The sequence below is a fragment of the Hirundo rustica genome, chromosome 12, assembly GCF_015227805.2.
Source record: "Hirundo rustica isolate bHirRus1 chromosome 12, bHirRus1.pri.v3, whole genome shotgun sequence".
In the NCBI taxonomy this organism is placed as follows: Eukaryota; Metazoa; Chordata; class Aves; order Passeriformes; family Hirundinidae; genus Hirundo; species Hirundo rustica.
Window position 1 is genome coordinate 14,585,894 of NC_053461.1, and position 15,238 is coordinate 14,601,131.

A 15,238-nucleotide genomic window follows, 5' to 3' on the forward strand; every position below is an offset into this window, starting at 1 on the left:
ATGTGTTATGAAGAATCAGTTTCACAAACCTCAGACACAATTACAGACCCTGCTTCACCTAAACCTTTAGTTTCTGATTATTTTAGGGGAGGAGATTTTATCCTGGACGACTGGGAAACTTTGCTTCAAGGCTTGTCATATGATAAATACATATTTAACGGATGATTAATACATATTTAATAGATGGCCCTTGGTGACCATAACCTACAGGTTTATTAATTTAGGGAGGGATGAATAAGTAACATTAAGGTGTGGTTCTTCCTTTATCTTATCACTACACTCGCATGCATGCTTTGTATGGAAAACTTTATTTGATAATAAAAATAGCATTCACAGACTTTCTCCTTCTTTGTTGCTACATCATATACATAGTGTCTGTTCCAAGGAAAGAAGCTCTTACTGGGTAAGTCCACATCTACTCGTCCTAGTGTTATGTAAAAACCCAATTAAGTCAAATAAAGCTATGAACAATGTAGTATTTATATATGCATAGTGTTTTATAAAAAAGATTGGCCCACATACTGCTTTTCATCAACACAGAAAAGAGAATTTTGCCTATAGCATGTTGCAAGAAATGATGACTGGAGAATATAGACTGCATACGAGTGCTTAATAATACATAAGCAGGCCCACCATGAAGAAAGAAATGATATTCAAACCAACAAAAGCTTTAGAATTACTGATACAGTCTCCCATTTTAAAACAGCTTTACATACCTGATTCAGTTTACATTAAAATATATCCCCTGAATCAAATTTTTTTCCATTTTTAGAAATATAAACACTTAATCACATTCCTCACACTTAAATTTTGTCATAAATCCTCTTTTATACAAGAAAAAGGCAACAGTTTTGTTTTGTTTTTTTTCCAACAGGCTCTATTAATTACAATTTCAACTGTACACACAATGATTGGCCATCTTCTTTCTTGGTTTTGTTTTTACAGTACCATGGCAACAACAGTGATAGACTTGCAATGGTTTTGTGTTCATATGGAGGATGTGAGTCAGTATACATGTACACACCAATGCACTGGAAAAAGCAGCAGTTTACTTTAGTGGTCCAACAGTAACGGCAAACATTTTGGCTCAGCTAGGCAGTAATCCATTAAATCTTAGACCAATGCTACAGCAGACTTACCACACAGCTTGCAAATTTAAAAAATACAACTTAGAAACTTGCAGGTTTCTCTTTTGCTGCTGTTCTTAGACTCAAATTTACAGCATATAACCAGGTATGGATAGGCTTCTACAACCAGGTTGTCCCACTGATTGCCTCTTTTAGCCTGTGAATTTCCTTTGATACTTCTTTTTTTCCCTTTTTTTTTTTTCCTCCCCAGCAAGTGCACTCCTTTTGTCTCAGTAAGGATGAACCAGTAAGACAACAAAACCCCAACCCTTTAAATACAGAGCAAGGAGAATTGAGAGCTTTTGGAATCTGGCAAAAAAAAAGCCCGCCGGTTTTGCCTGAGCAGAAGGAATACACCTACTCCGAGCAGGGGGACGGTGCTCCCACCGCATTGTGCCTTGTCCCAGAATCCCGATTCCCTCCCCTTGCTTCCAAGCAGATCCACAATACCATGCATGCTGGGGTTGCTGTCCATATACAGCCGGGAGATGAGCAGGGCTGCTGCCTTAATGACATGTCATCGTTACATGTTGCTGAGGCTAATGAGAGCTCAACAGTCCACGTTAGCGTGTGACACAGGCATGGTGGTGACCAGTCCTTCTGCCTCTGCACGTCCTGTCCAGGGGGCCTGAAAGTATAAACTGTTCACGGAACAAACTACAAATTACTTATTGTAAATCATCTTGTGCTGTGTGGGTTTGGTTGCTTTTTATTTTTATTTTTATTTTTTTTAATTATTTATTATTATTATAAATATCCTTCATTGAAACAGTAGTCTCTTCAAACAGTTCTTGCAATTTTAGGAACATTTGTCTCTTTCCTTTTTAATTCCTTCAGCAGGAGCGCTCCATTCCTACTGAGATGAACAATTTTCTTCCTTCCCCACCCCCAACTCTTAAAAAATTTTCTACATACAGTGTAGCAGTGAGTCACTAGAGAACAGTCTGGATCAAATTATTCAAACTTGGTCATAAAATCCTTTGCCTATATTATATTACTGGCTACCCCCACTTACTATATTGGGGAGGGGGGGGAAAGTAGCCCAATAAGGGAATTATTTTTAAGAAATCTACAAAGAATGTAGAAACAAAATCTTATAATCCTTTAGGACCAACATTTGGCAAGTAATTAAAAAAAAAAAAAAAAGAATACACTGAAAAATACTTTCTTTAATATTATACATCAGGCACAATGCTTTTTTTTTTTTTTGTTTTGTTATTAGATTTCATCTGCATAAACGGTTTGTAGGATTAGCAGGTGGCGGATGTCTCGTCGCCTGCAAAAGCCAGGTGGTTTCACTCTCTTCTCTGCTCCCTTGGTGTGGGGAAGGCAACAGGGGAGCCCCTCAGATGCTGAGGTCGGTGCTGCACTCCTTGTAGGGCCGCCTGCGCTGCTCGGTCGGGTGCCTGCGGCTCGGCTCGTGCTTCCAGCCGGGGTCTTCCCTCTCCCGGTGGCCAACTCGTTCCTCCCTGAGCCGTCTCTCGGGTGACCTCTCCCTGCGCCTGTCGGACGATTTGGCCCGTCGGTCGAGGGAGTTCTCTCTTCTCCTCTCAGGGGACCTCCTGGGCTCCGTCAGTCTCTCCAGCGACCGCCGCCGGCGGCCGGGCGACCGCTCTCTGCGCCTCTCAGGAGAGAGGTCTCTCCTCCTCTCCGGTCGCTCCCGCCTCTCCAAAGTGTTGTCAGCGCTCCTTGTGCCTTCCCTGCGCTTTTCGGGAGACCTCCTCTTCTGCCCGTTCACCACCGCCCTCTCTGGCTGCCTTTGGTGCCTCCTGTCCGGCGACCTCTCTGTCTTCCTGCCTGGCACGTGGTCGTTGGTTTTAGAAGTCCCATTCCAAGTGTGGTGTTCATTGGGATGTCTGCTAAACTCTCTGCTGCCTTTTAGGTCTCTAACGTAAGTCCGCTTGTCCCCATGTTGTGATGATTTGTGAAGGTCTGGTGGATAACTGGACTCCGATGATGGGTGCTGCCGTCGGTCGGATGGCGCGGGTTTCATTTCCGATACATTTTGTGAACCTGTGGCGGGACTGTTCCTGTCACTGCTGGGGTCTGAAAGAAAATAACAGCAAAGGGTTTGGTATTGATGCCTTCCGTGGAGCTGTGACACCACTTAGCACTCTTCAGACTTCATTAGTGACAAAAACAAACAACTGTTAAGGCAGTCAGAGAAGGCTAACCGAAGCTTTTGTTAATTTAACTGTGAACAACGAGAGTTACAGGTTAGTACTGGTGCTGCTCTGATCGTTAGCCATGTTTTGGTCCAAGCTGATCTCATCTTTATGCTCTTCTGGGCATGGGGCACTTTACATTTTTCCCCAAGCCCAATTCATAATGTTTCGGTTACACTACGTTCTTTCCAGTGGAAAAAAACCATTGTAGTTCAGGTTGTTGGCTGCTTTTTTTAATAGCTTCCAATAAAGAGGGTCTTTAGGAAACAATTTTTGCCTTTTAAGATATTATAAAGAACTGCCTTCCAGGTGTGGGAGGCCTTGGTTCAAATAGCAGAAAACGTACAGAAAATAGAACTGATTAAGTTTTCACCTTGTAAAATAACATTTTGAAGGTGTGAGAATTAGACTGTAATCATGCCATTTCCATTTCATATAAGGCATAGCTTAATCTCACTTAGTTCTACCACGTTATGTAAAGTCCTAGGGCAGATTTTGGTTTTGCCACAATGACTCAAACAACAATGACAGTAGTTATGATTTTTTCATATCAAAGCAATGGAAAGATATTGTAATATGTAGGATGGCTTTGATTCAAATCTAATCTCCAGTTCATTATTTTTCATGTACTATTTGAGGTAAAATACAGCTGAGCTGCCTCTGCAAGACAAACTGCAAAGCAGAAGTAGAAAAAAGAACATCCAAACTAAACCCCAGCCCTGCGCTGCAGCTAAGCTACAATTACTCCCGTCATTTGTAACGGATGTTTATGAATGATTCATTACAAACATGAAAAACATTAAAGTAGCTGCCTTAATGCAAGTGCTGCTTTTATTTGCTTATTGTTTTCTTTCTTAAAGTAACTCCTTCGTGGCAGCTTGGCTGGCATTAGCCACTTCCTCACACTTGCACGCCAGCACCCACCTTGAGGTGGAATGCCTTGACGGAAACGACTGCAAACCCTCACAAACACACTTGTGGGGACAGGTTTTTTTTTTTTTTTCGTCTTTTTCTCCTTTTTGCCTTCCCTCCCACCAAGCCAAACACTCTACACTCCCCCTGCCATCATGCCAAGTGTCTCCCATTTGATGTCATTTCCACTCCTGAGCTTGGGAGGGTCGGTGTGTGCATGGGCTGAGATTTTTGTGAATTCCGAGTGAAACCCATGTTGCAACTCACTCGTGGGCAGTTTTGCTCTATTAGCACTTCCAGGCTGCCACAGCTGGGGATGGGACCACGCTGCTTTTCTGTGGCTGTAAGCACGTGGCTTGTGGCAATCTGCCTATCACACAAGGTACTAGCGAGGTTCAAACACATCCTGTGGTGTGTGTACTTACAATTTGGGGGACGCAGGGTGTTCGGGATGAATTGCTGTACATATAGAATGTAGCAAAGCAGAAAAGCAATGTGAGGGAATTAGGCCACAGCACAAAAACACCTAATATTGATTTTAGCTACAAACCGTAGTTTGATTATGGCCCATAAGGTAGAAGCAAGACTCCCCGAGCTTGTCATTTCTCATACATGCAGCGATATTAGGAGGTATCATCGCTGAGGAAGGAAGAGCCCAGCACCAAGAAAAGTAAGAGAAAGAGAAAGAGAAAAGTAGAAAATTTAGATTCCCTATAATAAAGATGAAAGAAAGAAAAATCTTCATATTTTATCTTAGAATAAAGAAAGTTTATTTTTCCAGTCAGATTGTCTAGGCTTCACCCAAATATAAGGCTGCAAAGACAGCAGTTGTTATTATTGTGACATAAAGAGACATCTAAGAGGTGATTCAATAACCCAGACAACGAGAGCATCCATTCTAAAAGACAGCTGGAACAGCGACACAGAATGTCATAGAAAAAACATTAACAATCAAACAACAACGAAAAATAAAGTCCACCAGAGACCACAACATTAAAAATAAGTACAAAACTCATTACAAAAATATACAGCCTCATAGAGAAGCACGTTCCAATCAAGTCAGAAAAATATTGGAACTTAACATTATTAGAGGAACCATTTGCGACTGCAGCGAACAGAACAAAGAGAGAAAGGAGTCCCAAATGTTACAAGGATATTTTTTACAGTAGTGCAACCCCTGTATATTAAATCCTTGCTTGGAGAACGAACGTTTAGTGGTTAGCATTAGCCAAAAGGAAATTGGTGATGGATTTCCATCCTCAGTGCAACAGACATATGCTTTGAGAAGTGAAGCACTTAATTTACAGGGTATTTACGCAGTCTAGCATATGATACAGTACTGTACATCCAAAGGAGTATAGGAAAAGACAAAAGTAGAAAGAACATTACAGAATTTCAGTGCCATCATTGAACCTTCTGGTGTGCTATTTATATTACAGAAGTGTAAACCCACAACTTCCCTTCCATATCGTTAAACACTTCAATTGTTTGTTCGTTATACTCTGAATTGGTCATTTTAAGTTAAATAATGAGCAGAGTGAGCAGAAACTCTCAAACATAGTACAGTAAATGAAAAGAAAATCTAGTTCATAAATTGTGCAGAAGGATTTTGTTTCTGGTGTTAGGGCATGGAGAGAATGATAAACACAGAACTTACGGACACAGAAATAGCCCAAATACGGGGAAGAAAGTATAAAGGACATCCCTTCAATCATCAGTTTCTATAGAAACCTCAAAGACCTTTGGTTGGGAGTAGCCCTCCATCGAGGGCACAATATTTGACAATTATCTCAAATAAATAAGACATAATTATAATATTAAATAGTGTGCTAAGTTAAGCCACCCAGCAATCCAACCCCCAGGGGAAGAAAAGGAAATCTAATGCAATTCTTAGTAAGAAACGAGGACTGACTGTTTCCCCCAAGACAGACACGAGAGCACCTTTTCATAACCTCCTCACCTTTTCAGACCTTACAAATTAACTAGTTGAAACCAGCAGATTGTTTAAGGGGGAAGAAAAGGGCTCAGGAGGCCAAATCAATATATTTTTGCAGTAAAGTTTTTTTTTCCCCTTCTTTTTCTCAAATAACTTTATAAATATTTACATAAATATTAAGGAAAGGCAAAAATCTCATAAGCCATCTTGGCATTCATGTCTATGGATACAGACAGAAACTAAGAGAAAAACCTAACCAAAAAAAAAAAATCAATCACTGCTTCAGAATAGCAACTTGGGATCCCAGTTTTAGCATTGATTAGAGGAAGAGACCTATGTGAAACAACTATTCAGCCGCTGAGAAAGAGTTTGGCACAGTTCAATGACATTCCTTTTTTGGCTGGACAAGACAATAAGGTTGTTTTGTTTTGCTTTCCTCTCTGATCACCAAAAAATACTGCTATGATGATCTTGCCTTACACTGCGCCCCAAGTCCATGGAAGCAAGTAAAGGATGAAATGTGTAGAAAATTCAGCACAAGCGAGGCAATTATATGTTGCAAAGGTTGGTAAGACACTGGTGAGAAAGGAAAATAAAAAAGAATTCCCGCTTCAGATCTTGAGACAAATATTCATGGAGTGATGCCAGGGAAGAAAGGAATGTTTTCATAGTTTGACCCACCATATTCTGGGACAGAGCCATCTCCACGTTTCAGAAACAGGCGGACCTTGCGGCCACCATTTTTAATCAGTTCAATGGCCCGGGCGTGCTTCATGTTCTTGGTAGTTTCTCCATTGATCTCTAAGATTTCATCACCGATCTGCCAATGTAATGAAGAGACTATGATTAGAAAAAAGTCCCCATGAGGGTCCCTACCAGCAGACCACAACACAGTGACCATAGCAAAGCTGGAACAACTGTGCATCAGGTGAAGCTAAACATGCCCAGCTCCTTCCAGTGACCATCCACAGTGCCCGGTGTGCAGGAGTCTGGGAGACATGAAGATAGTGGAGAAAGCTTGAGGCATCAAAATATTTTACTGCTGTTCTGCAAAATCATGTTGCAATTACTGCATTGCTCAATAGTAAGTGTAGTATTAGAACCGGTGCTATTTTATTTAATTTTGTTTATTTGTAAAGTCTTCAGTCAAAGTGATCGCTTGTTGCACAGTCTGCTCCAACTGGGATGTTCACAGGGATTTTTCAGGTCTGTTTCTAACTTGGATAGAGATAATTACTATGAACCAGCACAGCTGATTCTGTAAATAAAATCATTTATCAGGAGAAGAAAATGGGGCTTAGAAGAGCTTGTCAGAGCATCGACTTTCGCAGGGCAGCAATGATTTTGCATCATATAATCATCAGCAAAAATTTTGGTCCTATAGGTCTGCCCCTAGCACAAGAATTTTGAAAATGCCCTTCACATGACATATCTGGAGACAACAACATATGTGGGAAAGTTATAATGCATTCTCTAACAGAGGTCCAAGGAGTACACAAAGCCTGTCAAATTATTTTTTCAGTAGGCATTTTATAACACATGCCCTTGTTATAATGTTAGTCATTTAGCTGATACGTGAAGGTAACAATTAATGTTAATCAGAACCTACATTATAATTTTGTAAGCCATGGGCCATAGACATGTTCTGTCCCCTCTGTGCCCACTAGCAGGCAAAGACTGTGGCAGTTCCATTTTCGCTGCTACACGTATGCCCCTTAGGCTTTAAACAACAGATCACGTACTGGAGTTTGGGAAGCAGTGCTGGAAGAAGGGGGTGAAGTCTTCCATTAAACACACACTGCTACAGACTGCGTACCAAGAGCGACAGATGCCATCAGCAGAAGTAAACAGGAACCACTCTCAGTACACATTTAATCTCCCTTTTACCTGGCACAGCAGAAGGGAGAGGCAGGGCAGAGAGCCTATTGTAAAGAAAGGTGGTTTTGAAGTCAGTTTGTGCATACCCTCATTTTCCCACATCTCTCAGCGGGCCCATCCTCAGCGAGGCGCAGCACGTACAGATCCATGTTGTACTCCCGGCCACCTCGCAGGCTGAAGCCAAACCCTTTGGCTCCTCTTTCTAGCTCAACAGTGTAAAAGTCTTGGTCCTGCTGGAGAGAAGACAACAAGTGCCCAGTTAAACAGAAAGTCAAATATTGCTCTGCTCTCATGTTGGAATATTAAACCAATGTTTTGTTAGTAATAATTAAAAAATGGACAATCGGTTGAATTTTCACACACAGAGCAGGATTTGCTGCTTCCTCAGACCCCACTCTGCCATTTGGAGTTCTGGTGGTTAGTGAAGGGCTGCTGGAATGTGTGGGCTTGGCCACGTCCTGTGGTTCATTTTTGGACACCCCTGTTAACAGCACCTCCCATGCCCAGGGCAGGAGGGGACATTTTGGGAAGGTGGCTACGGTTCTTCCAACCAGCGAAGGCAAGGACAACCTCCCTTCCAGTGCCTGATGGCACCTGGGGTGAGCCTGTGCCATGGTGCTGGCTTCTCATGTTACCACATCATTTATTCCTTTGCAAGAAGCTCAGAAGCCCTTGCATTGTTTTTCTCAAATGCTATTACGGGGATGTTTTGAAGTCCCTAATGGAAGATGTTACTTCTGGGATGGCCAGTGGCAAGGAAAGTTAACAGTGAGATAGATAATCTCTCTAATAAGATGCTGTCTGCGCAAGCTGGAACACTCCAGCTATCGGTCCCAATTAAGTTTTTCTCTTTTTTATTCTCTGAATTTATGGTTTGCACACAACAATACCTTCTGGAGAGGCCCCTCAAAATAGACAATTCAATAAACAAACACATAAATTATTACTGCCCTAAAAATGTCAGCTCTTTTCTTTATTTTTACTACCTCAAAGTCTTGATGAGAATGTGTTGGAAATGTTTCTCAGCTGAAACAACAGCAACACATATTAAGAAACTAATCAGCAAATTCCTCTTTCTTTTCAGCAGAGTGAGGGAGAGCAGCTTCTCAGTAGGAATTTTCAAGGGAAATATTTAAACATAGCCCTCAGGCAGATTGGAAACAACAGTCTGTGGTAAGCAAAACAATTAGAGAGGTACTCCTTACCTGTGCTGCTTGGGGTGGTTTGAAATCAAACTGGGATTCCTGCTTTGGTTTGGTGTTGTTCCTGCTGTAATGAATGAGAGGGAGAGAGGAAAAATACAGCTCATGGGATGTGAAAGTGATGAAGAAGTAACCGAAGAGAGAGCATGTCAAGATGCCCTCCTGAAGGAAAACAATCTGACCTGGTCTCCTGTGGTATTTGCTGAGGAGTATGTGTGGTTGTGATTGTAGCAATTTTTTCTGCATTGGTCAATAAAGTAGCATTGGAGGATTCTGCAAAATAGATTTTGTTTTTATTACGAGGGAAGACCACTGGCTATTCACTGAGAGAAAGAAAGAGTTTTGCAAAAGCATTTCACTCAAAAGCATCATTACATTGTTTTTATAGAACTGGAGATGGGATCAAATTTCTTAATTCCCCAAATTAATGTAGTAGGTATGTATATGAAACTGTACACTCAGCTGGAAAATGGAAAAAAAATTAAATTAGGAAATCTGGATTGGAAAACCCCCAGACACATTCAGGAAGATTCACTTGTACAAAGGGATTGAACAATATTTTGTCTATTGTCTAAACACATGAATTCCAATCAATTAAGTCTCTAAATACTGTAGGTTGGGTGGATTAATTTTATAGTAGCTATAACTATTCCAGGGATTATAAATTTATTAGTCCTTCCTCCACCAGAAACTGCAATCTCCAGTAGAATTGAGATGTGGCTCTTATCCAATACCTCACAAGATGATATTGAATGTGGCTAAACCCCACACTTACTGAAATCCTTTGAAATACAACCCACTGCTGCCTCAGCACTGAAAACAGGAACGTGGAGCCACCTCTACCAAATGTATCAATAACTCTGGGTAGCACTTACAAAGGGGGCACTGAGAGAATGCAGGGAGCAGCAGTAACTTCTAAGCTTAATTTCTGCCATGGTAAAGGGCTCTCAGCCCAGCATCAGCCTGTGCAAATTGCAGATTTCTTTAGGCAAGGAAGGAGGGGCTCCAAGAAGAGCTCCTGCTTCCCACAACTGAGATGGGAGCAACTGAAAAGTGACTATGTAGATGTCCCTCACAGTATTGCACGGCAAAATACTCCCCTTATCATCCTGGAGCTGCATCACAGACTTCAGTAGGACCAGACTGAACCCCAAACTCACTTAAAATTCTGCCTAAAATTAAGGTCATGTCAATGCCATTAGCCAAATATTAGCACACAAGACCCGTAACTTCCATATTGAACTCAACATATTTTCCAGAACTATACACCGTACCAAGCCTGAACTGATATTAATACTGAAGAGTTTCAAATGCTGAACTACTCCAGAAGCCAACAGTTTTTGAAAACACCCTTCCTCTCCCATGGGAGTCTGACTTCAGAGGAAGTCTCGGTGGTGCTCCTTGTACCTTCGTGGTGCTTAATCACACAAAGTGTTCAAGTTATGTTGGTTGCACTTGGAGAATGATGGGCAGAGCCAGCAGAAACACCCACCCAGACATGGCATTGCCACTGCAGTGGCAGGCACCTGCTACTTTGCAGAAGAGCTCTGTACACAGGAGAACCCCTCTTTGTGCCTATACCCACTGCATCCAGGAGAGAACCACAGATTGCAAGAAACTGACCGTGATCCACCTTTCAAAACAAAAATCTAAAACTGAATACACAGACACTAAGACAACAGTGACAAAAACTGGATGGAAACATCTGGGTCTCCATCGTGACATTACAAGGCCTTCTACCCTGCCCTTGTTTGCTCTCAGGCTACAGGCATCCACTAATTCATTTTACTGGCTATGGAGAAATCTGCCATTATTAAACAGAGCCCAGCTGTAATACAAAATTGCAGTAATGCAAGAGTTTTTGCTTGAATTAAGATGTGGTAGTCGTGGACTTACTTGGTCCTTGGAGTTTAATTTACTTAATGGATTTATATTAATTCTGGAGAAGTCTAGATAAGGGAAAGCTTTTTCCTTTCTGTAGCTATTTCCATGTCAAGAGAAATTCAGGAAAAGGGACAGAGAAAAAGAAGAACCACTTAGACAGATGGGTACAACAAGAACACAGCTCCTTTGCCTGCAGTGCTGTGCTCAAGTTAACATGCCCAAACCCTCAGCATATGGAGCTGAAATATCTTCCAGACCAGAGCTGGCTTGTGTCCAGCGGCTCAGAGAGCAAGAGAGGCTCCTGGGTCTGCCTGCACCCCTCAGTGTAGGCATGACCAAACCACACCCTTGTGATGATGTGCTGGCTAGTGCAAGAAGATGTCCCTATGTGTAGTTACACTGCTGGGGTTTAAGAAATAAATCTATTAATTTTGTAAAGACGCCTTGAGGTTAAAATCTGTCTCCTACATAAGAAAGCCCCGAAAACATGGTTAAGTGTTCTGTATTCATCCAGAACAAAAGCCTCTGAAATCCTCCACAAATATTTGGAGATCAGATGAAGATGGGCTTCAAAGAGAATGCAAGATTCCTACCCTTTAGTAGGTCACACTAATAATACCAAGCACAGCAACAACACATCTTTGGTACAGATGTATCTTCACACCACTGTACTGCATCTATCTTTAGCCCACCCTATCCCATGAGTCAGGAGTTGTGCATAATTTTGCCAGTGTTTTAGACACTGCTTCAGGATGCATGCCAGCCACCATGCAAAACTGGAACAGAATACAGCAAAAATTATCTTTAGTACAATTATAATTGCGTGTTCTAAATCCTACATATTCCATTGATTCCTTGCCCTGCACTGCCCTAAAACTCTCAGTCACCAATTACATGCCTAATCTAAGCTTGTCCTCTTCCAGCATTCTGCATCCTTGAGTCTGTTGGAAGTGTGGTAAAGCATCATCATTTCATTGCAAATACAATCCTGCAGTCGTCTGTGGCAATTAACTCGTGCAAGACTTATTTACAAAGCAAAAACTCTTGGTGTTTTTAATAATGTTAGAAGAGATTAGCAGTGTGAGTTTATTGTGAGTCTTGTGATGCACCTCAGTTTCATGTTTATCTGACGAGTGGCTTCTGATTTATGCTCCCTCCTCCTTGAAGCACACAGACCATTTATATTTGCCAAAAAAGCTCTCAAAAAGAAAAAAAACAAAAAACAAAAAACAAAAACAACTCAAGAAAGCTTACAAAGACATCAAAAAGAGAACAATGCTGAGACCAATTTCTTGTATCTCACGGGGTTTTAGAGCAAACATGTCAGGGATTTTGGGAGTGTTGGGTCTTACTGTCTTTTGGAAAATAAATACAGGTAATACTATGCAAAATGGGCCACCTGACTTGGAATTTCTAAGTGACAGTAAATAAAAAGACTTAAAGCCTGAATTGCTATGAAAGCAGAATTGATTCCTTCCCTAAAGAACATCTTTCCATCTTCTCCAGGAATACGTGATGTCAATTACAGGTACATGTTTCTCCAACCTAAGCAATTTACATGATATTTGGGACACATAATTGCATGAGCAAGACTGGCTCAGCATTTATGTCAGGAGGTTATATTCTTAAAAAAAAATCTTAAATCATTCAGAAGTTGCTTATTTCTCAGATGGTTTGGCTTTTTTAGAAAATAAGCCCTTTATTTATTTAAAGATTCACTTTCCTTTTTATCAGATACTAAAATACAGGTAATGAAAAATTCTTCTCTTGGTTTATCCTCCAAAAGAGGCATGCACAGGCCAGCTCAGATGCTAGCTTGATTCACAGCCATTTTATTATTCATGAACACCCTATTTGCTCCAAGCAGCAGAGGATTATATACCATTTGACCTGGCACCCACTAGACAGTAGGAAAATAAAGGTTTTGTGCAAAACAGATCATCCTAAACAGAAATAATTTATAACCAGATCATTTCTCATCCTGGTCTGTGGGGAGCAATGTGGAAAGGCTCCTGCCCAACAAGCTCTCACTTTGAACCCATCCATGGCAGAGAAGCACAATAAACAAAGAAAATACTTACAATTTAGAACCGCAGCAATTTTAGTTTTGCTGCAGATATTTTACCAGGTTTCTGGTCAGCTCCTATCTGGGGATCAAGCTAGGGATTAATTGGATGGAACTGATATATAACACAGATCCTTATTTTTATTAAATACTTCAGTGACCTGAGATCAGCACCAAGCGTCACCTTATTGTTAAGGAACCTGTACATTCCCTCTCATCTGAAACAGTGAGACCCTGCCTAGCATAACTCTTAAAATGCAGCTTCAGAATCATCACCATTTAAGCAGTCATTTAAAAATGTACTGAGCTCACCCCCAAAGCAACTTACCCAGAATAAAAGCAAATCTGCTTTTAAAACAGCTTAAAACTTGTCCAAGTGTTTATCTCTTTCTGTGATCTCTTTATAGCCTGCTTGTGTCTATACAAAGCTTCAGGAATCCCAGATACTAACAAGTGATTCCCAAATATTCTAAAGCTGCATTATTAAGCTAAGAATCAAACCAAAGTGCATCGAGAGATGCATCAAATTTATGGAAGATCATTTTAAGCAGATACGCGGAATGCAATATTCTTTTTTTTAACGCTGAATCAGCACCTCCCTGTTAAAAAACCAACTATCTCCACAAAAAGAGACAAAAACCCAAATCTATGGGAGACTCACGAGCTCCCTCCCTGCTAACTCCCAAAGCGGGAGCGGAAATTGAGTCCTCCATGTCTTTGCAGCTCCAAGTGACAGAAAAAGCCCGGGGAACAGAACCAAGAGGAGGGGTCAGGTAAGACAGCAGGAAACAGATACTTTACCATCTCCTGGAATGATGCGCAGGGTGACGGTGTTTCCCGCTTCCTTAATGAGGTTGACGATGTCTGAATGCGACTTGTTGGTGATGGAGCACCCATTGACGGCCAAGATCCGGTCGCCTACTTTCAGCTTTCCACAGCGGTCTGCGGGGCTCCCTTCAATTATCCGACCTATTTTGTGAGGCATGGCCACACATGCATTTCCCGCTTTTGTATTGGTTTGGGGGTTGTTTTTTGTTTTGTTTTTGTGGTTTGTTTTGGTTTTTTTTTATTGTTTACGTATGTGGGAATATGGTGAAGGGGAAAAGGAAAAAAAGGGTTGAAAAGGGAAAGAGAAGGTTAAGGGTTAATTAATTAATGCATCAAGCAAAAGTTATTATAGGATAGCTTTGCTGCCAGTGTTCAAAACATTGGCAATCAACTAGTTGAGTGCACAACACTTTACTTCTTCCACAAAAAGGCGTTTTGTTAATCCCTCAAAACTCCCCCCGAGTGGATTTCTGTTAATAAATGGTGCAATTTTTATTGACTACAACTGCACTTAGCAGCTCCATCATAACCCCAATTTGATTTTGTTTCTGAAGAAAAAAATTTAAACTGTTTGTAGAAAACTAAACTTTTCTCCCCCAAGATTACATCAGTGTCAACCTCTCTAGTCCTTCTCTAAAGCCAACCGCTGTTCAAGCTTCTGCCAATGTTTTGTTCTTTCTCAATTTAGAAAGATAAAATCATTCTAGGCCTAGGAGGGAGTGTGGCTCCCTTTCTACCACACAGACCCACTCTATCAGCGCTGCATGGGGAAGCAACATGAAATGTTTTTCTTCCATTGTGAATAAAGGTGCTACCAGGGAAGGCACAGGACCACTACAGATGGGCCAAGACTGACAAAAGTAACCGGTCTGGGGCTGGCACCCTCCTCAGCCTCTACTAACCCTTCCTCTTTTATGATCTTAGATGGCAGCAGGTGGGAACAAAGAAGGAATAAGGTTCTCCTCATTCAAATACCTCTAAAACCACACACAAAACCATTGAGATGTCCGACACACAGAGCGATAGCACTTCAGGATGAATGTGTTCTGGAGACAAAATTCTCCTCCTGCTCCATGCAGTTTTTGTTTCAAAACCAGAGGGCTGCCCATAACATGCGGAATTGGGACACAGGGGATACACAACATCAATCAGATAAATCCAGTGAGCTTTTTTACAGCTCCTTTAAGTGGGCAAGAGGCCCTGGGGCACACAGCACATGGTTAAAGCCATGGGGTACACAG

General features: G+C 41.4%; 1 protein-coding gene across 28 annotated transcripts in view; it reads right to left on the reverse strand.

Annotated features, from left to right (window-relative positions):
- Nucleotides 1-289: 289 nt before the first annotated feature.
- Nucleotides 290-15,238, reverse strand: part of MAGI1 (membrane associated guanylate kinase, WW and PDZ domain containing 1) — a 335,096-nt gene continuing 320,147 nt past the window's right edge. For 9 of the 28 annotated variants that reach the window (XM_040076067.1, XM_040076063.1, XM_040076058.1 and 6 more), the window contains 6 exons: nt 13,971-14,174; nt 9,403-9,493; nt 9,224-9,287; nt 8,105-8,251; nt 6,822-6,960; nt 290-3,173 (listed from right to left, as the gene is read on the reverse strand). In XM_040076067.1, coding sequence (XP_039932001.1) covers nt 2,473-3,173; nt 6,822-6,960; nt 8,105-8,251; nt 9,224-9,287; nt 9,403-9,493; nt 13,971-14,174 — 1,346 coding nt within the window. In that variant the 3' untranslated portion in view covers nt 290-2,472. Of the gene's footprint in view, nt 3,174-4,754; nt 4,844-6,558; nt 6,961-8,104; nt 8,252-9,223; nt 9,288-9,402; nt 9,494-13,970; nt 14,175-15,238 lie in introns of those variants that run through there. The other 19 variants (XM_040076075.1, XM_040076076.1, XM_040076073.1 and 16 more) reach the window with 11 other exon arrangements.